The 25,752-nt window shown below is 37.6% G+C and overlaps 1 protein-coding gene across 2 annotated transcripts in view; it reads left to right on the plus strand.

Annotated features, from left to right (window-relative positions):
* Positions 1–25,752, plus strand: part of Galphao (G protein alpha o subunit) — a 56,580-nt gene that overhangs the window by 1,940 nt on the left and 28,888 nt on the right. The window contains exons 1-3 of one of the 2 annotated variants that reach the window (XM_074097307.1): positions 1,370–1,886; positions 12,420–12,462; positions 17,505–17,646. In XM_074097307.1, coding sequence (XP_073953408.1) covers positions 1,769–1,886; positions 12,420–12,462; positions 17,505–17,646 — 303 coding nt within the window. In that variant the 5' untranslated portion in view covers positions 1,370–1,768. Of the gene's footprint in view, positions 1–1,369; positions 1,887–12,419; positions 12,463–17,504; positions 17,647–25,752 lie in introns of those variants that run through there. The other variant, XM_074097308.1, reaches the window with a different exon arrangement.

The raw sequence follows: 25,752 nt of genomic DNA on the forward strand, positions 1-25,752 counted from the left end.
AAATTTTACGGTACCTCCCATATAGGTAAAGTGGGGGTGATTTTTTTTCTCATCCAACCCTATATTGTGGGGTATCGTTGGATAGGTCTTTTAAAATCATTAGGGGTAGGTATGCTAAGATGATTTTTCGATTCAGTGATTTGTTTGCGAAATATTCAACTTTAAAGTGCAAATTTTCATACAAATCGAGCGTCCCCCCCCCCCTCTAAAATCTAAACCGTTGGGTGGAAAAATTTGAAAAATTTAGGATGGTAGTAAGTATATCAAACTTTCAAGCTAAGTTTGCTTGAGAATTATTAGTAGTAAATAGTAGCCTAAGGTATAAAATATACCTAAACTTGGAAGATTCCGTATAAAATACGAAATCCTTAGAAAAATATTGCTTAATTTTTTGGTAATGGCTACGGAACCCTATTTTGGGCGTGTACGACACGCTCTTGGCCGGTTTTTTTTTCTATTTAATGCATCCTATGATTTTCTGTAAAGGCGTTCTCGGCCCATGCAAATTGTACTATTTTTACTTTTGTAAATTAATTATTAATTATATTACTTACCTATTAAATGATTCAGGCAGGAGGATGTGCGGAAACATGGGAAAAACTGAAGATTTAACGAAAATATACTTTTTGTTTCTTAGATTTCGCATTTCGCTCTCTATTCAGCGTAGGTATACATGAGTTAGGTACACTTACTTACTTCAATCAAAGTCTAAAGAATTTACATTTTCTTACACTGTGCTTACTTGGATTGGTGTAGCCATATACTAGAGATCTTGGGTGTAGCCAAAGAGTATATGGGTGTAGCTTTCTCAGACTAAAGCCGAGTTTAGACTTGCAAGAAAAATCGTGCAAGTTGCATTACCTTGCGGTGCTCGATTGACCACTTTACGGCGCCTCGCAATCTAATGCAACTTGCACGATGTTTATTGCATGTCTAGTAAACTCCAGTCCAGTCGATTAGGCTACAGAGATGACCAAAGAGATAGACATACATAATTTTTTTGGAAAAAAAGAACCCTCCAGTAAGATGAGTAAAAACAAGACCATGTGCAGGGCAGGAGTCGTAAAATAGGGCTTAAAACGATTTTAAATAAGTACCCATAGTGTTTATGATGTAGCATCCGCACCAAAGCAAAGTAATAGTTAGTATGATTTCAATTTATTACCTATTAATATTATTATATTATCCCCTACACATTGCATTAATTCCTTATTCAATACTCTCTTTAATTAATTATTTTATTTTATTTGAGCGCATTCACAAGCGCATTGCTCCTACACGACGAGTCATGCTGTTTCATTTCAAGTCGAATTTACTTTCACGCATGTGTGAGCGAGCCCAAACGAAGAGAACCGAACGCACCCGAACGTCAGTCGAGCGGGGCGCGGTCGCCGTCACGGAGCGGAGCTAGCTTGTCATCCGGCCGCCATTATCTCATATTTTTAAACGGATTCGCATTCAATTAAAGTTCGGGTCGCTGTTACGCGTTTTCAGTGTCGATAGAATCATAGACTAAAGATATTCGCGGTGGTGTTCTGTTCGTCGGTTCTGAGTGTGTACGATTAGGATTGGGAGTGATAAGTGTTGAGTTAGGTTACTGTGTGTTGAGTATCGTCGAGTTTCTCGCTGTAGTTATCGTCGCATAGGGTGTCTTCGGTGGGGCCGGAGCGGCAGGCGGCGTGCGGAGCGCATGCAGAGGGAGCGGTGAGAGCGCGCCCGGCTCGGGGCGGCCGGCAGCCAGGCGGCAACGCAGAGAACAGCTGCCGACATGGGATGCGCCCAGTCGGCCGAGGAGCGAGCGGCGGCCGCTCGCAGTCGACAAATTGAAAGGGATTTGAAGGTGGATGGCATCCAGGCTTCCAAGGATATCAAGCTGCTTTTGTTAGGTATATAAAGCTCGTTTTTGTTTGAAGGCACATGGCCGCACCCATGAACTTGCGGCGGTTGACGCCGAGATATGATTTACGTATCGGCGGTTGCTCCGTTATGTAAATTAAATCTCGAAAAGTTCGCAACCCCGTGTCGTTTAGGTCTGTTGATGTTCTTTTGATATGAGGGTATGATGCCACAGTTGGCTAGCTTTCTCTCTGTACTCATCAATATGCTGGTATGCATGTGTGTTTGTTCCGTATAGAATCGAAAGTGCCTTCTGATTTGATTATTAGTAAAGGTTCACATTTTCCTGAATTATTACTGCTCAGGGAATGTGTTACAAGTTTTGCATTGTCATGTTTTTATGTACACAGTTTTCTCCAGATACCTACAGCAATTACAAAAAGAATAAAGTCATCAAATTCTAAACAAGACATTGGAATCATAGTGCTGTTTCTGAGTGCATGCAAGGTTGAAATTGAAATGAGGGAAGTTTATCTTTCCAAAATTTTTAATGCAGCAATGAGCAAATTGGCACAATATTATTATTATTACACCAGGAAATGAAGCTAATTGTAGAGTTCATATTTAATTGCTTTAAGTTTAGGATAAGATGGCACAAAAGTTAATTACAAGTAGAATTTTTTAAATTAATTTTCTGGCTTAAAATCTAGCCTTTTCACACAGAGCATAGTTGCTCCACAGTGCATAATTATAATATTTTCACCTTTCATTAGGAACCCTAAATAAACATCAACTGTACCAGGTGGTATTAACTTTAATAAAACTTACTCTAATATTTACTTGAAAGTTGTCATAGTATTCATTCTAATAATATATATGTACTTGTAATCATCAAAATATTACATGATGTTTACGTGCTACCATTAATTCTTTGTAATAACAAAAATGATACCTTAGCAGTAAAGTGATTGAAAACATGCTGAATGCATGCATGTAATTTTTACCTCAAGACCTTATATTGAGGATGAGCATACTGCTAGCTCTACCTTTTATGCCAAAACAAAGTGCAACAGTGCAAAAACAAATCAGTTAAAGCATAGATACAACAGAATGTCTATTTAGTAAAATGGATATATTCTCCCTACAAATTCTAAGCATCTAAGAAGTTAAAATTGCGAGTTGAAATGTCGTTCCACAGAAGATTTTGTTTGACGGAAACTTACATTGCACTTAGAGCAATATAATTTTGTATCGCGAGCCTGTGATTCGGGGTAACCCTTTATCCACAACTCCACAAATTCATTGTACGTTTTTTTCCTTCGTGGCATTTTTTAAAGCACTCCCTGATTATGTTGTGAACACAATTATTATTACGAATAATTAATAAATGACAATGTCTAATAGGAAAAGTGACTGAAGAGTTTGCGTTTTGATTGTGTAGTTAATCTTTTTAAGTATGTACTATCAATCAAGTCAAGTATGGAGGTCTGATGTTAGAAATAATATGAATAAATTTTGAACTTGTAGGCATAAAATGTTGCTCGATTTAAGTGTCACTTCTGTTATTGCTTATTTGTAATAATCTATCAATACTGTCAAATCATTTTTGCTCCCATGATAACAATGTATGTTTATAAGACAGGTTTTTCTGTCTGAACAAAATTTTCTATAAATGTTGCACATTCAGAACTATTCTAGTTTGTTGTGAGAGTGACTACGAAATACCATTTGCTCATATTATCAAGAGACTTCTTGTCCAACACTCGGAATCACAAGCAAATTCATTATATCTTTCTTTCAGTTTATAAGAATGATTGAATGTAGGGTAAAAAGAGATTGAGTGTCTGCAATTTGGTCTCAGCTTTACTCTCAAACTTCATAATACAAGACTTACTTTCAGGATATTTACCTTTTCAATCCTTCATCATTTTATCAATCTATGGTATCTATTATACCAATCCCAAGTTATATAGAAGTGACTTTGTAAAAGCCTGCCCAAACCTTAGCTGCTTTGCCAGTTACAATTTCAGTGTGGCATTTCTGATTATTTTGATTTAAAAAAGTTAAGATTCCAACTGAGAAAAATATCCACAAGTAAATACACAAAAAAACTGCAAAAATTATGTCTAACTAGGTACTTAAATGCATTCAGGAGAGCTTATAAGAAATAAAAGCGGCCAAGTGCAAGTCAGACTCGCCCATGAAGGGTTCCATACCAGCTAGTAACATAATATAAGTTTCCTTTACTTTACGATTTATGACATATTAAAAAAAACTACTTACTAGATCTCGTTCAAACCAATTTTCGGTGGAAGTTTGAAAGGTAATGCAATTTTTTTTTTGTTTTATCATTCTCTTATTTTAGAAGTTACAGGGGGGGGGGGACATATTTTACCACTTTGGAAGTGTCTCTCGTGCAAACTATTCAGTTAAGAAAAAAAAATATATTAGAAACCTTAATATCATTTTGAAGACCTATCCATAGAGATACCCCACACATATGGGTTTGATAAAAAAAAATTTTTTGAGTCAGTTACAGAAACCCCAATTTATTTTTTCTATTTTTGTGTGAAAATCTTAATGCGGTTCACAGAATACATCTACTTACCAAGTTTCAACAGTATAGTTCTTATAGTTTCGGAGAAAAGTGGCTTTGACATATGGACAGACAGACAGACATGACGAATCCGTAAGGGTTTCGTTTTTGCCATTTGGCTATGGAACCCTAAAAATTAGCATCTGTTACCCACTTCCAATTCTTAGGATTTACTTCAATATTAGTTAATTTAACAGACAGCATAATCAACAAAGTATCATGAACTGTAAAGTTGGTACAGTTGTCTGGATCTTTTTAGTCACCTACTTGATGTAAAACAAACTTACTACTAAATTACGCTTATTTAATTTAAAGATGACTAACTAGACGAGCTGCACATTCATTATTCATCCCAGCCTATATATGGCCCACTGCTGGGCACAGGCCTCCTCTCAGAACAAGAGGGCTTGGGCCATAGTTCCCACGCGGGCCCAGTGCGGATTGGGAACTTCACACCAGCGGCGTCTTTAGCCCATGTAGCGCCCGTGTGCATTTATTACTTTAGCGCTATCTAGGAAGCGCGCGATCAAAATGAAATAGGTACAAAGTGCCGCGGCCGGCGCCCCTAACACCGCTGCCCGTGTGCAATGCACACCCTGCACTATAGGTAAAGACGCCTCTGCTTCACACGCACCATTGAATCGCTTCGCAGGTTTATGCAGGTTTCCTCACGATGTTTTCCTTCACCACAAAGCTCGTGGTAAATTTCAAATGTAATTTCGCACATGAATTTCGAAAAACTCAAAGCACTATAAAATAGATAAAAGTAACATAATTCTTGAAACATAGATTTATGTTTAGGTTATTCGTTGGGTTTTACCTAACCCAACATTTCCTCTTTGGGTGATAAATATTTGTTTGGTTAGTAAGTCACATTTATGCTATTGTGAACAGAGGTCAATCATTATAATTATGTATTATTATCAGGCTTAATATGATTCCTGATAAGTCAAACAATATAATTAAGTTTATATTTGTACTTAAAATATATAAAATAAAACAGGCTGTTACCGCAATATAGGATTGATTGTTGTTTGTTGTTTCGGTATAGATTTGGATTAACTAAAAATAAATTGAATTCTCTTTTTACTTCACTCATATTTAATGTTTGAATATCTGCCAAAAGAACACAATGCAACCTAATTTAGTATTATAAATGCAAATTTTGTATGTGTATGCTTGTGTCCGTTAATCCATGATGCTGAAACAGGTTGACATTTGGATTAAGTTGGATCATCATCATCATCATCATGTCAGCCGAAAGACGTCCACTGCTGGACATAGGCCTCCCCCAAGGCTCTCCACTCAGACTGGTCTTGTGCTTTCCGCATCCACCGCGATCCCGCGATCTTAACCAGGTCGTCGCTCCATCTTGTTCGAGGCCTACCTACAGCTCGTCTCCCGGTCCGCGGACGCCATTCGAGAACCTTCTGACCCCATCGGCCATCAGTCCTGCGAGGAATGTGCCCCGCCCACTGCCACTTTAGTTTCGCAATTCTTCGGGCTATGTCGGTATATACTATATAGTTTTTAGCCGCGTATCCATTAGAGCAGCCTCAGACCGAGCACCGCGAGCCGAGCCATATTTTGTCGGTTTTTTGGCCGTGCTCAAAGGAGCTTCAGTCTGAGCCGTGCCTTTGGCAGCGTCTCCACTTGCGCGGCCTCGGAGCGAGGCAGCCGCTCGGCCCGAGGCTGCCTCTAGTGGATACGCGGCTTTATACCTTTGACATTTTAGACCCATACTCTTACCTTACCTAGTCTATTTCAGAATCATCTTATCTCATAAAAGATTGGGCATGATTTGGCTGAGGACACGGTTTGAAAAATATTTTTTTGGTATTTGTGCTTCATTCATACCAAACCGAAAATATTCTGGGGTTATGGGATCCCTTCTTACTATTAGCCCTTTCAAACCCAGCCGAGTGTGAAAAGAGTTACGACAATGGACTTTATGTACCTACAGTACCGGTCAAAAGTTTAAGTTCAGTCTGTGAAATTAGGTTTTCATATTAAATTATATTCAAATATAGCATATACTTTGTATTTTAGACGTTTAATTGGGTCCATGACTACCCAATAACAAAATAAATACTTCTTCGAGGGTTTTTTATATTGTTATTCGCAAACGCATCATGCGTTTAAAGAATATTTTCTGTGTTTCCTATGAGGTTTAATAAAGTCCGCAATTATTAAAAGGGTTCGCAAAGTCGATCCGAGTGTTGACACTCGTGCTGGTATTGTATTTCTGTCCAATGAAGGCTACACAACACAACCCCAAAAAATCCTGAAATAATTAAGGTTTCTCAACCTGCTGTCTTATTTAGGTGCTTTGAAACGAAAACGAGAAACAGCGAAGAGCGAAGAGATTATTTTATGCGTCCAGAGCAAACGCCAATTAACTCTAACTGCTCCAGAAATCAAAAAACCTTTGTTACATAAACAGAATACCTATGGGCAAAAGATTGCAATGGCCTCAAAAATACAAAGATTGTATGAATGCCTGAGCAATGGTCTAACGTTTTATTTTCTGACAAATCAAAATTGAAATTTTTGGGGGAGACGTCGTCAAAATATACGACGACAAGTAGGGGAATGAAAGGCAAAACTATGCGAGAAGCGAACAGTGAAGCACAGTTGGAGGATCAGTTATGAGCTGGGGATTCTTTGCGGGTGATAAGTTGGTGATCTGGTGAGAGTCAATGGCAAAATGGATAAGAAACTATCAAAACATTTTGCAACGTCACGCTTTTCCACCCGAAAAAAGAATTGTTAAGTACTGTTTTTTTTTTTTTGGTTGGATTGTGGTTTTAAATTAGAGGGTTAGCTTTGTTTTTACTTGTAATAAAAGACTGTTGAATAATTTCATAAATAAATTCGTTAAAATTCCATTCAACCGAAATCACAGAGTGAACTTAAACTTTTGACCTGTACTGTAAGTACATAGTTAACCCGCACGGTCGTACCAGCTGGGTTCGAAAGGGTTAAGGGCAACACACAGAAAGCGGGCGCGGATCGTGCGCAAGCCCGCGCCCGTCGCCCGCCCGTCGTAACAAACAGCGCGCGGGCCGAGCGCAGAGTTACCAACTCTCAAAAATATTTATCCCTAAAGCTTAAGTTAAAAACCCCTAAAACTCGATTTTAATGAAAATTTGTACTTTAAAGTTGAATATTTCGCAAACAAATCACTGAATCGAAAAATCGTCTTAGTAACCCCCTAATGGTTTTAATTTAAAAGACCCCACACTATAGGATTGGATGAGAAAAGAAAACCCCTTCTTTACGTCTATGGAAGGTACCCAAAAAATTTTTTCATTGTACCATTTTGTCGGGATAGTTTTCATATCCGTGCAAAATTACAGCTTTCTAGAATTGATAGTCCCTGAGCAAAGCCGCGGACGGACAGACAGACAGACAGACAGACATGGCGAAACTATAAGGGTTCCGTTTTTGCAATTTTGGCTACGGAACCCTAATAACCGTATTCATGCGCAGTAGCTAGTTCATTTTGGCGAGAATAAAATCTAAGTATTTTATTTTTTTAATTAATTGGTATTGGTTGGTACTACAGAAAAATCTGATATTTTTTCCATTGACTAGTATAAGCTTATTCCTGTCGATAAATAAAAATCAGCCACTTTTAAAAATTCCATCCATCGCCCATCATTACATAAATTGGATTTAATTAAGTAAGTAAATAAAGTTTGACCTTGGTGCGCAAGCGCGTTTGTCGTTTCCACATATATCTCGCGGCACTGTATAATTCTGTGTCGAGTTGACAAAAATGTCGTATCTATTATTGGTTCTAGAACTGTTTTAATTTGTACTCCAAAAGTCGCCTGATAAACCATTTTGGTCGTCAAAACTTTTTTGCGGTCGCTAAGATTTAAGCAAAAGTCGTCACTTCTATGGACTAAGTCACTAAACTGGCAGCATTGATAGCCGCTGCGAGCCCGCGCCCGCTCTCTGTGTGAATACAACGAACCGCGCAGCTCACGCGGCGGACACGACCCGACCCGCGCACGCTTTCTGTGTGTGTTGCCCTTTAGTCTTAATAAAATAAGTAGTGGTTTGTTAGTTTATTTTCTCTAAATTATGGGCTTTGTCCTGTAGAGAATAATTTTGCTAGTGTCCAATTAAGATTAGCCATTGCATAGTAAAAAAAAAATGTGGTAGAGCCTTACTGTAACTACTTACTTGCTGGCTGCAGTAAGTACAAATGGGCCGGCTCGACCGGGTTAGTACCACACTCCCACAGAATATGGCGTGAAATAGTGTTTTGCTACCGTGTTTCGTCCGGTGAGTGGGACATCCGGAGGCCTAACTTCCCTTCCCCCTTTATTTAATTCTCTATCCCTTGCGAATTTCGAAAAAACTGCATCTCTATATCTTCAAGGAATAAGTCTGACAAATTTCATGTCTGTGGCTCAGTAGTTTTAGCTGGGGGATGATGACACTGTCAGGATATGTTACGAAGTTAGCACAGGTCTTTAGAAATCAGAAATAGCATATTTGAGAGGCATTGTATATGTTGTACCCATATGTATTATATGAATATGACTTTACAAAACCGAGAGACAGATATATTTTACACGATTTAAATCCTAGTAGAAATCAATAACATTTATGGGTACCTTCGACATCACCGTCCATTTACGATTGTTGTACAATTCAACTGGCATATTTTCACCAAATACAGATGTAAGGTACATACTAGTTCTATTACACACGCGGTGACACACATGTCAAGCGATATCTTGCTGGGTAGAAGTTAATTGATGTGTCACGTCGTGTCCCCGTGACCGTTGCCGGTGCGGCGATCTGCCCATGGAGGTTGATGAGGCCTTATTCAGAATAACAGGCTCCTTAGAACCTTAGATGGGTGTGATTTATTGATGAACAAACACTTTGCTCACATTATGTGACTAGTATTTCAAGTAGGAGTAAAAATGGACATTTGAGGAATTTAACTTATTGCCCTTTGCAGTTTCGCGCTCGTATAGTACCTAGAAAAAAGAGCGTTGCAATGCAAGTAGTACTTGTTCAGTTTGTTATAAGTTGTCAAGAATAGTTGAACCAGCATGAAATCTGTACAAAATATTAGGTATGTATTCTACTTCCAAAAGGGTACTCAACAAACAACAAATCGTACACAACTGCCAACGAACACCCGCAAGCTCATTGGCTTAAATTAAATTAAACCCACCATTTACCCACTTTTAGCCTTTAACCTGTTGGTTGTAGCTTTGCCTACCATGGCAATTAGGTGATGTATTGTGGATCGTAGGAGCGGCATTCGTTTCAGACAGGTACTGTACATACGTAGCTACATATTTTATCAGGCGGTCGCTCGGCGGGTGTTCGAGCACGCGATGCTATCTCGGCGATAGCATGACAGCTCGAAACTGCCGTCGACTTCGGTAACCGACTATCCGAGTTGCTGACGAGGCGCGCTCCTCGCCCGATCGCATCAAGCCGTGAGAACCGCTCACAGATAATGGAAACGCCTAAAAGGAAAATTTCCAGATTCATCATGGAGATTATGAACAGCATGTCATTGTGTTCAAAACTAACACGTCGTGCACCTGCCTACTTGATGGTTGTGTGTGGGAATCGTAGGAATAGGTATAACATGTAAATACTCACCTATTTTGGAATATTATGTGCAAAATAGATTTTTTTAGATTTAAATTTTACGAAAGAGATCACTAACTGAAAAAGATCATAAATGAAGAGAACGTCATGTATAGAAAAAAAACTATACCGAGATTCCGTCTTTAAACTTGGTTTAAGCTTCAGTTGCATACTTTTTTGCACTATTCAACTGAATATCAACCAAATCGAGGCTTGTGTTTTTCCAGCAAGTGCAAAGTAACGAACGAGGCACTTCTGCCGTTACTTGAGAAATCTCTCTTCATTATAACTAACTTAACATATTCATTCAGGACGCTTGAACTTTAGGACTTTGGACAATTTACCTTTTGTCATCAAGAGTAACATTTATTTTTACATATAGTGTTTTAATATTTTAAGCAGTTGTCTTAAAACGTGTCCCACCATTTAGGAGAGGCGTCAGTAAAAAAAAATTGATAGTGCCCGCAGTCACGCGATTTCCAGCAATTTTTATTGTAAAAGTTGCTACGAACCATTTTATAAAACGTAAATAAAAGATGGATAGGTGTTTCAGTTGAAACTTTTAACGCCGATCTGATATCCCCGCCACTAGTATCACGACAGATCGTTCGTTTTTGTTGCCATAAATATGGTTTGAATGCGGCATGCGGCATTGCGTCAAAAACATAATAATATCTGCTGACTTTTGGAGCTGTAATGTTCGGTGTATCTTGCCAGTAATGTCACGTGCGTGCATAATAATCTTCGCTGAATGAACGGGAATTATTATGTTAGCTTGAGTTATTAAATCAGGAGGCAAGTTGTAGGTGATATGTGTATCTTAGGGTCAGAGATCGGCCGTTCGCTGCCGACTGCCGAGGCAATTGAAGGGTCACGATGCCTGGACCTCTATATTCGACGAGGTTCATTTTGCGACTCCCACGTTATTCGTCAGTTTAATTATTATTTGCTCTTAATTGAGCACAACGTGTTAGACTGTCTATGTCGACAATCTCTAGCAAGTTTGTTTTGCTTATAAAACTCCAGTTTATCTATTATGTATTTTAAATTTTGTTCAATTAATTAGGTACCTACTTGGTCGTCTGTTATTATCAATAAGTGTATCTTAAGTATTACACGACCAAGATAAGATTACTGACAGTTAGGTACAGTTTTATTTAATACTACATTGATGCGCTTGGAGCTGTTGCAAAATTAACTAAACAAACCCAGTAATCGTCAGTATCAGTATAACAGAGTATAACTAAACATTCGCGCGACAGAAGCTACAGTGCCATGCCATAGCATTTCTAATTTCGGGATGAAAAAATCTCATGCCTTGTTTTCTTCGTTGCCAATTCCACTGCGTCTTTATGTCTCTTCGCAAAGAACCTTTAGGTTTTGTAATGTTATTTATTAGTGGGATTTATTTACATGTCCATTTAAAACGAGCACTTATATGTTTGAAAATGAGCATGTTCTCAATATTCGGCCTCGGGTCGCGGATCTTGGATCTCGGGCAACGCGTTTATTTATTTATTCCCTTGCTATTTTTAACCGACCACCGAGACATGCATAATGTGAACTGTTACAGTTTACATTTGTACGGTAATTAACTAGTTTTATATCATTGCCAGTTTTATTGCAGCTGCTAATGGTCGTCTTGAACCCGACTCTGTCCGATCTCTATGAGTGGCGTTTCATAAGTTGTTTGATGGGATCTGTTTAAAATCCTCTTGCACAATTATGGCTCTTGCATTGAGAATAAATTTATACCAACGGAGATGACGTAAAGAAGTCGATTTCGTCGATCGCCGTTCCTTGACCAGTAAACGCAGCTTTGTTACCTATATCATTGGTAAATTGACATGTCACTTCATATCAATTTAACAAAGGTACTTATTTATATGTTAACTTTTACCTTCCTGTGACGTTTGGTAACTAAGTTAAAGTGAACCAGCTAGAATCCTAGTAAATATTCACTTTTCGTCTACACGAAATTATACAAGTGATTAGCAGCATAGAAATTATATGTATTATAATACATTCTAAAAATCTTGTTCTACTGGCCAAAATTAGTATCAAAATCGGCGTCAGAATGTGAAAAACGAACGAAAACAGGGAAAGTATTCAAAGCCACTACGAATATTCGAATGGACATTGTTTCTGTCTATATAAATAAAATAAAGCTGTTTGTTTTATTGATGTAGGCATTATTATCTAATTTGTTTATTTACTAATTTAAGCAAATGTACGCTTATGAATTACTGAATAGATAATGAATGATATTATAAATATGTGTGTAACAGCTGAAAAGTACAAACATCTGTTTTTGAATTCTTAAGAAACGTTTAATAATTTTTTTGTTTTGTTACAGGAGCCGGCGAGTCGGGCAAGAGTACTATAGTCAAACAAATGAAGTAAGTATATCATCTGATATAACCTATTAGCTGTGCGACCATAAAACAGAACTGTCATACTTGACGTTCAACTCCCCAAACATTCAATGCTTCACTTTGTCACAATGTTCCTAGATTTTATGACCAATCAGATATATTGTTTGCTCAATTGCTCACAGTATTGTCGTATTGAGATGTCTAATTCTTCAATTCATGGCTCAAGTTGGAGTGGAAACAGGCGTAGATAGATCCACATTGTATTGTGTACTCGTCGTTGCAGCGCTGCCCACTCTTGATTCTGATTATCACGTGTGTAGGATCGCTATTGATCGCTACAGAGTTGATGACTATAGAAATGATAGTAAAGCCAAAGGCTTTATTAGAGACGTGATCTGGAGTTGACCTGTAAATTATCAATATTATCATTAATGTCTGACCACTGATATACACATCATTGATTGCACACTATCGCCTTACTATCTTTATCTAAAACTTGTCAACAACCTTTTAACATTTTGTCGATAAGACCGTATCGGTGATATAAAAGCAAGTTGTAATATTTATCGCAAACGATAGCATCTGTATTGTTTCTTAAGGTAGATTGATCGTTACGGCTTATTTTGCCAATTTCAAGGTTGATGATTCTACCGTGTTATCGGAATGCTACAACACTAACAACGCTTTCATTGGGTGGACCTTATATTCCTTTGATACGAAAAAACAATCATCATTCTAATGAAAAATATTGGGCTACATATTTCAACATGAACCTGAATTAATCCGCCCAGTTCAAAAACTATCATATCCATGCCAATCTAAGACGTTCTAATAATGACGTGATTGTTGACGTCATGAGCCTGCCCAGACGCAGCGCCGGCCATGGACCCGGATGTGGTCTACTGCAACACCTCGATGACGTGGCTCAACTTCCAAATCGGTGACAAATTGAACACAGCTTCATTGTTAGTTTGATCGCCCCAAGAAAACATTATGGCATGGCTCACCGGCATCACAACTAAGATGACGAATGCCCCGGTATGTGTGATTCAGAAGGTGTTCTCTCGATTGAAACTCATTAAATTGAATTGCCAAGTCATAAGGTCATTAGGAATACTGGTTGAGTGAACTTGATTCTAATCCTATGACATCGTATTTGTCAAATATATTTGTTTACGTTTGAATACATTTGGCGATACGCCTTCCGTGACAAAAAAAACAGATGCTATGGTAAATATGGTATCTTTTTGTAAGGTGTTTACACGACTTTATCAAGTTGGCAGTATATTTTCGAGTGGCGCATTCGTCGCATAGTTTGAGTTTCCATTGTTCGTATTCTTGAAGCGTGTTCGAATAACAATCGCTTGTGAGAAACGGTTATTAAGGACGGGTGCCGTGCACGGCCTGGCGCTCGTGACGTCAGCCCATTGTCGAAGGATACCCACTGCTCCATAGGCCTGGAAGGTACCGAGTGCTGTGTGATAGTGGAACACTTATCGTTATCGATTCACTGCGCTAGACCACCATACACTAGAGAAAAAAGAAAAACAATATCCCGCAGTTCTACCGGTTAAGAATTTTAAGATTAGAATTGAAATTTAAAGAACGTTCGTAAAACGAGCTCACATTAAATCTCCGTTAGAACGACAGGCAGATGAATCTCTGACGTGTAAAAAAACTTGGCAGAGCTTTCATTATCATACCGTCTCGAATGTTGCACAAAAACGTTCTCACTCTCTCCGTGAGCAGCGTTATTTACTTCAAAGATTTTTCTATCGGATTGACTGACGTGAAGATGCTTACTAAATATATAATTGCAAAATATAATGTAGTGGCGCTATCTATTTTGTTTTTATTTGGGATGGATATAGTTTCGAGTGTTAGTAAAAGATGTTATGTTAAAATTAATCCATCCAAAACATGGAGAAACGAATATATTATCAATCAATTATTCCTTGTGTGCAAAACTTGTAAGCACGAGAGGTTCATAACATATTTTAATGAATATACTACTTGTTACTAAATCTCTCAAAAATAAGAGTTCCGTTTCTTGAATTTTTTGCATACATAGCGTATTATTTATCTTTTTGGTTGGATATTTGGTTGGAGTTTTCTGTAGCTTACCTTGCAATGCGTTTTTTGTTGATTGTCGCCTCGCCTGTCTATTTCTTTTTGCCACTTTCTGTAGCTGTTTCGTGTGAATGGTTGCAATGTCTGGAAGAGATGACGTTTAAATGATAAGACAGGCTATTGTCTAAATATATGCAGGGTGGATGAGGACGATCGACCTTCCCGAAAACAGGAGATAGTTTAGCCTATATTTCCCCATATGTAGCCGTTTGAAATTTACAATACAACATGTTAAACCATATCGAAAATACAAACTGAAATATAGATGCATAGAAAAAACCAGAAAAATACGACCAGCGCTTCTATGCATATATATTTCAGTTTGTATTTTCGATATGGTTTTTACGGGATGACCGTAAAGGTAACAAAAATTTGGAATTGAAATAAAAAATACAAAAAGATTCCAAAAAAACAATATTACTTAATTTGATTGCTTAATAACGACATCTCTTGACCGGGTGAGCGGTTAGTTCCAATGGGGTGCTGAAAGTTTATCGATGAGGGCTACAACATAGATGTCGCTAGTGTCGCTGCTTAAGTGACTAAATAAGAAAACAAACAAGCTGAGATATGTGGATGTGGTGCATAGAATTCGTGTCTGTATCACTGTCCAGTGGTGGTATAGTGGTAGCACGTGGCACGGAATGCCGAGGACCTGGGTTCGATTCCCAGCGCTGGTCTTATTTTTCTGGTTTTTCTATGCATCTATTTTTCAGTTTGTATTTTCGATATGGGTAAAATTAACAAAAAATTGAAATTGTAATAAAAAATACAAAAAGATTCCAAAAAAACAATCTTAACGTGTTAAACATTAATACAAATAAAAACGACTACCACTACTACTTTGAGTTTGTCTATTGTATTTTGTCTCTTTTCTTTTGTACAATAAAGAGTTTACATACATACATACGTACTATTTGTTTCAACCCTAAACATGTGATCGGGGTCAATGAACTTACTTGTAATCAAACTTTTCATACAGCATACGCTGCCTGCAACGCCTCTTTTTAACCGACTTCAAAAAAAGGAGGAGGTTATCAATTCGGTTGTATTTTTTTTATTTTATTTTTTTTATTTAATGTTTGTTACCTCAGATCTCCGTCATTTACGAACCGATTTGAAAAAAATTTTTTGAGTTCGTCTAGGAATGCTTTCAATTAGGTCCCATAAGCAGCAAATTAGGATCTGATGATCGGATCTTAAGGAAATCGAGGGAACTCTTCAAATATTGTAGGGACACCTATGGTAATTTGGATATATTTAGCAGTAACTCGTGCATTTGCTCTTGCAAATCATAATTTGGTGAAGTGGAACTGATGATGAAGACCAGATTTGACCAACGGAACTACTACTATCAATAACAAGTATTTCACGGGTTAAATTTAAATTATCATGATTAATATACTTACCTAGATAAGCGACTAAGAAGAAGCTTTAAGTTAATGATTCTTTCGAACTGATCTGATGCTGAAGCCAGAAGGTAGGCGACGGAACTCTGTTATAAAACAACGAAACTAAGTCGTGTTTGGGCTTAATGGAATAGTTGTGAGATGTTCTTTGGCTACGAATCACTAAAAAGTGAGAAATAAAGAAATTTTTTAACAAAAAAGTAAAACCGACTCCAAAAAAATAACAAAATGGAACCGACTACAAAACCCTTGAAAATATTTTTCTAGGTAAGTAGGTACGTACTAGCTCGAAGTCGGTGACTCAGCACGACCCAGCAGGAGGGATTGAAACCCATAGTATGTAGGTGAGGTAGACGACTATATTGTGAATTGTCCCACTCCTGCTGGCTCGTGCTGAGTCACCGACTTCGAGCTAGTACGCACCTACTTACCTAGAAAAATATTTTCAAGGGTTTTTGTAGTCGGTTCCATTTTTTGTTATTTTTTTATTTTTTTGGAGTCGGTTTTACTTTTTTGTTAAAAATTTTCTTTTCTCAACCTCTTTCATCGTATCTTAGTCTACCTAAATTGAAAAAAAGGTTTTAGCTCGTTAACACATTGATAAAAATTGTATTTACGAATAAATGAAAATTATGCTGCTGAAGTGGCAATTTCATCCAATTTCCATGCCTTTGTTAGAAGCTCGTGATTATTTAAATTTGATTTCATTATACGCGACGTGCAACTATAACACGGGTCTCACATGTTTAGATTTCTTCAGGTGGAATGTAAAAGATAGTGTGTACAAAACGGGATGTGACACTGTGGACGAGATGCTACAAAGAATAGATAAGTCTGTTGCTTTCAACAATCTGTGTAGAAAAAATGATGAAGAGCGTAACACTACCGAAGGTGCTCCGACATACTCGGGCACGGGCTGCAGCCCTATAAGAACGCGGAGGAACCTTTGAACACCGAATGTGAAGGTAGTCTTAGATACTTCTAACAGTAGCTACGACAAAGTGTAAACTAAATAACAATAATAAGAGTCCATTTTAATTTACACTCATTTTCATTTCGTTTTGTTCATGGACTCATGAATTACTTGACATTTAAGTATGCGTCATTAAGTTACCACTACGGTAAAGCCAACGTTCGGAAATAGTCGAGCCGTGATGTGATGTGTAGGTGCAATAGGGTTGTGATGTGACCACAATTAAAAATGAGTAAAATTCGTCATTATTTTTTTTTACTTATTTATTTACCTATTTATTCACAAAATTACAATTGGTAATTATTAGTGTATAAAAAATAAGTAGGAAGTTGAGTCACAAGAAGACTTTGTCTCCACACAAAACCTTTTTTGTTTTAAATTTTCGAATTTCAATGTTTTCGACTTGTACCGTATTGTATTACTAATCAGTAGCCTTAATGTAGGTTAAATTAACGTACAGGAGTTTTTTAACACCATGTATGTAATTTTACTGTGTGGCGGGCGGCTGTTTTTATGTTGTCCAAAAAGCTAAACTTATGTTTGTTTGTCAACAGAATTATCCACGAAAGTGGCTTCACGAATGAAGACTTCAAACAGTACCGGCCGGTGGTGTACAGCAACACAATCCAGTCGCTGGTTGCCATCTTGCGTGCCATGCCAAACCTGGGCATCACCTATGGCAATAAGGACCGAGAGGTAACAACAATGTTATATATTTGACGACCAAATAGCCTCGTTCATGGTTAGAGAACTTGACTACGAAGTTTAGGTCCCAGGTTCGATCCCGGTCGGGGCAGATAATTGTATGAAAAATGCGAATGTTGGTTCTCGAGTCTTGGGTGTTTAATGTGTACCTGGTGTGCGTGAGTACCTGGGCGACCGAGCTTCGCTTGGGCCAAAATTCGATAACACGCGTTTTTCCAAAGATACGACCAAGCTAGATCGATTGTTCATCCCCGAAAACCCCTACATACCAAATTTCATCGAAATCGTTAGAGCCGTTTCCGAGTGCCTCGAAATAAATAAAATTACATTACAACTTTTTTGTGTCCCGTGATATTAATTTAATTAAAAAATACTAGACTACTTAGCACGGCTTAGCATGCGTAATCCATTAGATCCGGTAGTTGAATTGAAATTCTGAGACCTAGTAAAATCCTCATAGGAAATCCCAAAAATTGCATCGTGGCTTTCATTAACGTTGCGTATAAAACGCCCGAACCAAATTTTGTATGTCCAATTCTAGCGAATGAAATTTTGTGATTTATTCAGATCCCGTGCGAATATCCGAATAAACGTAACCTATGTAATCTTCCAAATATACAGCTATCTACTTACCAAATTACATCAGTTCGAACCAAACAAAAACTCCTGTGGGTATTCTCAAAAATTATACCGTGGTTTTCATTGACGTTGCATTACGAATAACTAAATTTTCATGACTCTAAACCCAGCGCTTGAGATTTCGAGGTTTTATCTCTGTGGGAATATCGGGATAAAAAGTAGCCTATGTGTTATTCCAGACGTCTAGCTAATAGCTATCTACATAATTCCAAAATTCGTCCAACCGTTTTAGCGTAAAGGAGTAATAGACGTACACTTACAACACGCGTACAAATTTTCACGTTTTTAATAATAGTAACGTACATTGTTTTAGTCTAGCATAAGCGACTCCTTTGTCTTATTTTTCACTTACGTCTTTATCTCCCCTCTCTGATCTCGTCACCCACTCCATCCCCAGATCACTGTTTGCACTCTGTGAGGCTACTCTGAACGCATTCTTTAAAATATTATGTTTAGGTACTCATAACAAATACACTGGATATAAGTTTTATTGCAATATAATTAGAATTCATTTATGCCGCCGACCGCTAATGTATTTGGAATATTTTAAATTTTAAATGATTGTGAAATTGTTAGTTACAGAACTAGAGCTCGTAAATAAGCAAAATGACATAAAGACTCGTTTCACCGCTCTCTGATGAATTTCTGCTTAATATTTAAATATCTGGGTGACCGGAGCTAAAACACTGTAACAAACATTTTCCCAGAGATAAGATCAAGCTAGATCGATTTTTCATCCCCGAAAACCCCTACATACCAAATTTCATCGAAATCGTTGGAGCCGTTTCTGAGATCCCTGAAATATATATATATATACACAAGAATTGCTCGTTTAAAGGTATAAGATATAGATGTGGCAAGTATTTGTGGTACCGTCTCTGTTTATTCAAAATCCAAATATGATGCTAGCTCTATCCCGTATGTTTGATGCCACAGATATCTGTCACATAAAATATAATCAGAGAGTGGTGAAACAAACCCTAAGGGGCTGTTTCACTATCCATTGATTAGCGTTAACCGACGGTTAAATGTGATGCCGTCTCCGTCTATTCGAACAAAACAAATAGAGACGGCATCACACCTAACCGCCAGTTAACACTAATCAATGGATGGTGAAACAGCCCCTAAGTCTTTTATTCAAAATAAACTATCAGGTTATTCGATAAGATTATATTTATTTAATTCAGTACAGTCCAACTAGACATATATTTAGCATATTTAATTGCCGGCTACATTAACATTAAAGAGGTAAACTCAAAGAATAGGAATGAAGAAAGATGTCTCATTGTTGCTTACCGATCATATCTTATCTTTTATTAATCAAACTTAATTGCTTTGATTGCTCCTTAACACCAAACTGTATCAACATCTAATGATTAATCCTTCAAATTGATCGCTAATTAAAATCACATTTCGTTTCCGTTCACGCACCATTGATTGCCACCGATAGTTTCCTGTCCACAAAAATGTGGCTTAAACACTTTCTCTGACGCATCAAAACAAGCGTTAGTTGCGTGAACGTTAAATTGGGTACATTATACGTTCGGTATTCTATTAATATCAGTAAAAAATAATCTGGATCGCAAACGACTCGATCTAAGTACTTACTCTCCGAGAACCGCTGCTTCCGCTTGCCACATATTGATCGCTAAGTGATTTGACTAGCGCCTATTGAATCATCTTATTTATTTATATTTTGTTAGTTTGTATAGTGTTTCATCAGTTTTTCTACGTATACGGTTTACACTTTACTGGAGTTGCTTTCTTATATTAGAGCTGATTTTTGCCTAATACTTTTGGCTCCTTCTTGTCCAGTCTAGATCCTCGACCCACTGCTTAGTCCAAAATCTAGTTCCCAGTTTCTGTTCTGGGAACCTACGAACTAATGGGAGTAGAACTACTTATCGATACAGTCTAAAATGTATAAATGTGAAAAAGTCACGTGAATTTCGTTAGAGATACTTATCTGTCACATCTAGAATGGTAAAATGTTGACAAATTTTACCCATACAATAAATCGTTTGGGTTGAGTGAGATTGAGAAAGTGAATCGGATAAAATATTTAAACTCAAACATAGCCAGGTTTGCATCGCTTTCATTTCTAGGAAAATGGTCGTCGTATGATCAATAGTTAGTATTTATTTATGAGCGCTGCGCTGGATATTTCGAGCCCGACTGCATCTACTACTTAATGCATTGTTGGTTGGACATTGGCATCCATAATGAAGCCTTTGATTAATATATAATCAAATAATCAAGCCTACAAGCGTACAAAACAGATGGAATGTTCCATCGTAGTAATATCGTAAATGTGAATGTAACTCTTGTGTGTCCGACTGTTTTGGAAATGAATAGTTTGCATATTGGAAGTTAAACATATAGCCTCTTTTTAGGGTTACGTATTTTTGTCGAAGGCCACCGTAAAGAAATTGCTCGGACGAAACCACAGGCAACAGCTAGTCATATCTCTTTAAGTGTACGGTGACGGTGAGGCATCGTTTTCTCATTTCCGCGTGACATTAAAAAGTACTTAAGTAAACATTTTGAAGTAGATAATGCAAACTCCCCCTTTAAATGCTTGTTGAACAGGTACAGTATCGCCTTAGAATATCTTTTACCCCATGTTTCGGTTCTATCTTACTGACATCTGCGTGTTTATTGTCGTTAGCAACCTTTATCTGAAGACTTAATCGTTTTGAATATTTCTATTACGTTACTTCATGAGTTTCATGACGTAAAGTAAGTTCTATCGATTTGAAAATGGCTAGGATCTACGATATATTCTACAATGAAGTTGGGTAGTGTAATTTTCATTCCAAGCTCTGCGTGAATTCTGAATGATGAAATCTCTGATCACCACGGTTCATTCTCTGTAACCTAACTCTCATCTCTTAAGCGTGTTGTAAGCCGAAACCCCGACCAGAACTTATGATAAACTCTCTATTGTTAGTTAAATGTGCCGATTTGCCCTTTGAATGCCCACTTTACCTGCCAGTTTACACCAGCCGGCGGAATGGCTCGCGATCGCGATAGCTTATCTCCCTGCCGTTCACGTTGAGTGACGCGCGTCACTCCGCGTCACCGGCGTTACGCAATCGTCGGGACACTGCCTTTTGAATACAATACTGCTATTTTCTTAGACACTGTGTCCCGTGTCCCCAATCATCAACTCGTCTCAATTTATTTCAGCTCGACCCTAAGGGTTCGATAATTACGTACTACCGAGTGTTAAGTTTTTGCCTACACAGCATCTGTGAAAAGCCCGTCTCCCCTTTGTTCGTTGTCATGAATGGCAACGTCAATCTAACCCTTCAAACCTATTCTTATCTCTGAGATGCGATAGCACCGAGTGACGGCTGCGTCCTCCGTGTTGAAACATAGCTCTCTAATGACAGCCTAGAATATATCACTGTACATTGTTACAACTAACTTGTGTGGGTTTAAAAAATGACAAATATGCAATAGGGGAAAACTCTGTTCTATACTCAATTCATGAGTTGTATTGTATGTATCTTATTTTGTATCATTTTTTTAAGGAAACTTTCCAAGCATGCGTCAGCGTTGCCACGAGCCACGACAGATGAAATGTATATAATGTCGGCGGCCGATCGTAAAATCCGCCAGATCACGAAATTCCAAGGCATATCGTGAAATGGCGCCATTTCATGAATTGGCTAAGGGGCTTCCGCCATATTGTTCAAAACTCACCGTTTAACGATTTGCCTAGTGACACTTAGGCAGATCATGAAATTCCTAGGCATATCATGAAACGCCGCCATATCGGTTCTGTCCACAATTCATACTAACCACTCCTCACGTCGCTCGTTGTACTTACCTAAATTTTTCTTTTTTTTTCTGCATGTGCGATGTGCCCGGTATACGAGGGCTGCCTTTTAAGGTCTGTCGTTTGCAAACCTCCCGTGATTATTATAAAAAAAAACTAGTATCTTAAAATATTTGAATTTAGAATTCGAAAACAAAAGAATGACTCGAGATCGGCCGAACCGTTTTAGTACAGCGTCGGTTCAAAGTTGACAAGTCAGTTGTGAAAATTGAAATTTCGAAGAAAAAACGTCCGATATTTTTTTAACTTCAACAGGGGTTTTTCGCGTCACAGAATACCGCGCCACGTTTATTTCCCGCGCGGTATTCTATGTGCCCTCTTTCATGTTAGCTCGAATTATTACAATTACAATCGGTACCGCCTCCGTGTTTCTAGCTTAAGAGCAAATCGCATACACATAATATACATATTCCTACTAATATTATAAATGCGAAAGTAACTGTCTGTCTGTCTGGTACGCTTTCACGTCGAAACCGCTAAACCGATTTTGATGAAATTTGGTATAGAGATAGTTTGAGCACCAAGGATCAACATATGATACTTTTTATTCCGGTAAAGGGCGCCACCCACGCGATAGCCTAGGTCTGCGCAAGCGAAGTCGCGGGCATAAGTTAGTATCTATATATATAAAAGAAGAAACTGACTGACTGACTGACTTATAGATCAACGCACAGCCCAAACCGCTGGGCCTAGAAACTTGAAATTTGGTACAGGGGTTCGTTTTATGATGTAAATGAGCACTAAAAAAAGGATTTTTAGAAATTCATCCCCTAAGGCGGTGAAGTTTATATGGAATTTTCTCATTTCTGGACTTAGAAGTATGAAAATAGGTGTATAAGTTCTCGATTACAATTAAAATTTATCTGTGTAAGTGAAATGGATAAAATTCCTTCTTAAAGGGGTAAAATGGGGGGTAAAGTTTGCATGGAAATTTTCTCATTTCTGGACTTAGCATTATGAAAATAGGTATACTTACAGGGTCTGATTAAAAATAAAAATGATCTGCGTAGGCAAAGATAAAGAAAGAAGAAGTAGCTTTCGACTTATTACGGGGGAGTTTCTATGAAACTTCCTTATTTCTAGACTAAATATATGGCTGGTCCCAATTTTAAATGATCTGTATGGTGTTGGCGACTTCAATAGGGGAGAGGGTTTTTCATACAAAATGTACACATAAATGTGGAAATTGAATTGATATTTAAAATGATGTGTGAAATAAATTTTCAAATAATTATGCAGTAGGTGTGCATAATAAAATCAATAATATTAATATAAGCGTAATTTTTGTGTGATTATCCGTTCTTATTCATCTTTTACCTAATTTACGAAATATAATGTACAGTGCAATTTCGTATATATACTTCGGGTTCTAGAGTATGATTCGGTTTTCGCCGGAAGCACACGAGATAATTAGTTTACACTCGTGCTTTGCATAAAATTTTTCATAAACTAGCTTCATAACTGGTGAAAAATGTTGTTTATAGCGAATTACTTTAGTAAACTGTTACCTATCGTTTACGGCAGTACTTCGCTATGCACACAGATACAAATGTCACAATTATAACGGGGGTCAATTAAAACATATGCCCTGATAACTAAAGTATACGCGGACGAAGTCGCGGGTAAAAGCTAGTTTATAATATACATATATTTCGAATATATGTAATTATAATATGTTATATCAGTAGGGATAGATAATATGTAATTAAAAACCATATAAAAGTATGTTGGTAGGTACTCGAGGCGTATGTCGTGAATGAAGAAGTTGGGAAGTTTAACGTGTTAATATGTAACCAAGGCTTTCGTAATATAGTCCCGTTAATGATCTGGCAAGGTCGCTTTCAATTCAACAGTATTGTAGAATCATAATATCACAAGTATGGTATAAAACGTAATACATGTTGCAGATGTTTATGGGCGGTGATGATCTCTTACCATCAGGAGACCCACTTGGTCGTTTGCCATCCAGTCAAATAAAAAAAATAAAAAAAAAAAAACATATACCGAGCGGCAATAAAATCTGGCCCTCAAATGTATGCAGTGATAGCTAATTTTGTATGGAGAGTGGGCCAAATTTTGTGCCGCTGAGTATATATAACCAAAGACAATTCTGCGAATAACAAAGCGAGGCGTAGCAAAACTACACCTCATCTTGTCGCATTGTGGGTTCAACTATAATATCCTGACAAGTTTGTGCGTAACACTCGGAAGGACCCTGTTGCGGTCAGTAGTAGCTGTACTTATAAAAAAAAATCATAGGGTATTTCTCCACTAATCGGAAAATTTTGAACAGTCCCCTGCCAACTTCCTCTTCAAATAATGATGAATTGTACAGTAAAAATGATTTTGCACCATAAGTACAGTGTTGCTTATATCTATATAAATGTATGAGCAAATGTCAATCTTATCAATTATTTTTATATTAATCATAATCATGTTTGATTAAAAATATTAATAAAATGACATGCATATTAATTGAAATACTACTTATCATCAATGGTGTAATCATCTTTTTAATTTCTGAATAGAGAATTCTTGCTAAATTGTAACACATGGCTAATATTATCTAATACTTATCAAATTCTGGGCTGGGGACATATCAGGGGACTGTTTTTGGGGTGTTTGAAAAATTTAAATTGAATACGTAGTTTTATTTTTGGTATAATATTAGAAAAGTTTGAAAATATGGTTGTTTTTAAACACAGATAGATACATTCATTGTTCTTTGACATTTATCTCAACACGTTTTTCCAAAAAAAAAGCCAAGGACATTGATTTTTTGGAGATTTAATTAGTGGAGAAATGCCCGTAAAGGCTGCAGAGGCTCTCTGCGACAGGGTTCTGACGAGTGTTACATACGAACTTGTCAAGTTTGCTTGAAGAGGTTTTAGGTGCAATTGAGTACGTGTAACTATACTATGGTGCACGTACTTTAACCGGCCTCACTTCTAGCCGTTTAGCCGTTCATAAAATTTCTACTTTTTATTTGATCTGAGCCTAGTACAGTCAAGGGCATAAATATAATATATACGTTACCAAGACGTCAAAAATATCTATACACCTATATGCTACTAACCATAAGGTCGATCTATACAATGTATGTTATGTATATATGTCATATATTTGACGCTATGGCTGTATACATATTTATGCCCTCGACTGTACCTATAACGAGGAGTGTAAATAAGGATGCATCGCTGAGATATCGAGTCGGATTCCGAAGGGTTATGAATGACGGCGGCGGGCCGGGAGCCGGGCCGCCCCCGCGCATGCGCCATGCCGGAGCGAGCCACCCGTCATAATTACAAACATATCTCACAAAATCCCTCTGCAACCAGAGAACACTCTCGTAGCTTTCGGTTTTTTTTTTCAACATAGGTTTTTACGCAGCACTGCCGCAATAATAACTTGATTTGTTATGATGATAACTTCGTGATTACAAAAAAGAAATACGAGGACCCCCTGGTCGTGTCCCAATCTGCCTGCTTTCGTTTAGCCACGAGTGAAATTGCGTAACGAAATGCGACGGTTCGAGACGTGTTCACTAGAATGCTAATCGTATTAGCGTACTTCAAGAGAGATGTGCATTTCTTCACAAACGCCTTTGCCTTATT

Source organism: Choristoneura fumiferana, chromosome 14 (genome assembly GCF_025370935.1).
Source record: "Choristoneura fumiferana chromosome 14, NRCan_CFum_1, whole genome shotgun sequence".
Classification (NCBI taxonomy): Eukaryota; Metazoa; Arthropoda; class Insecta; order Lepidoptera; family Tortricidae; genus Choristoneura; species Choristoneura fumiferana.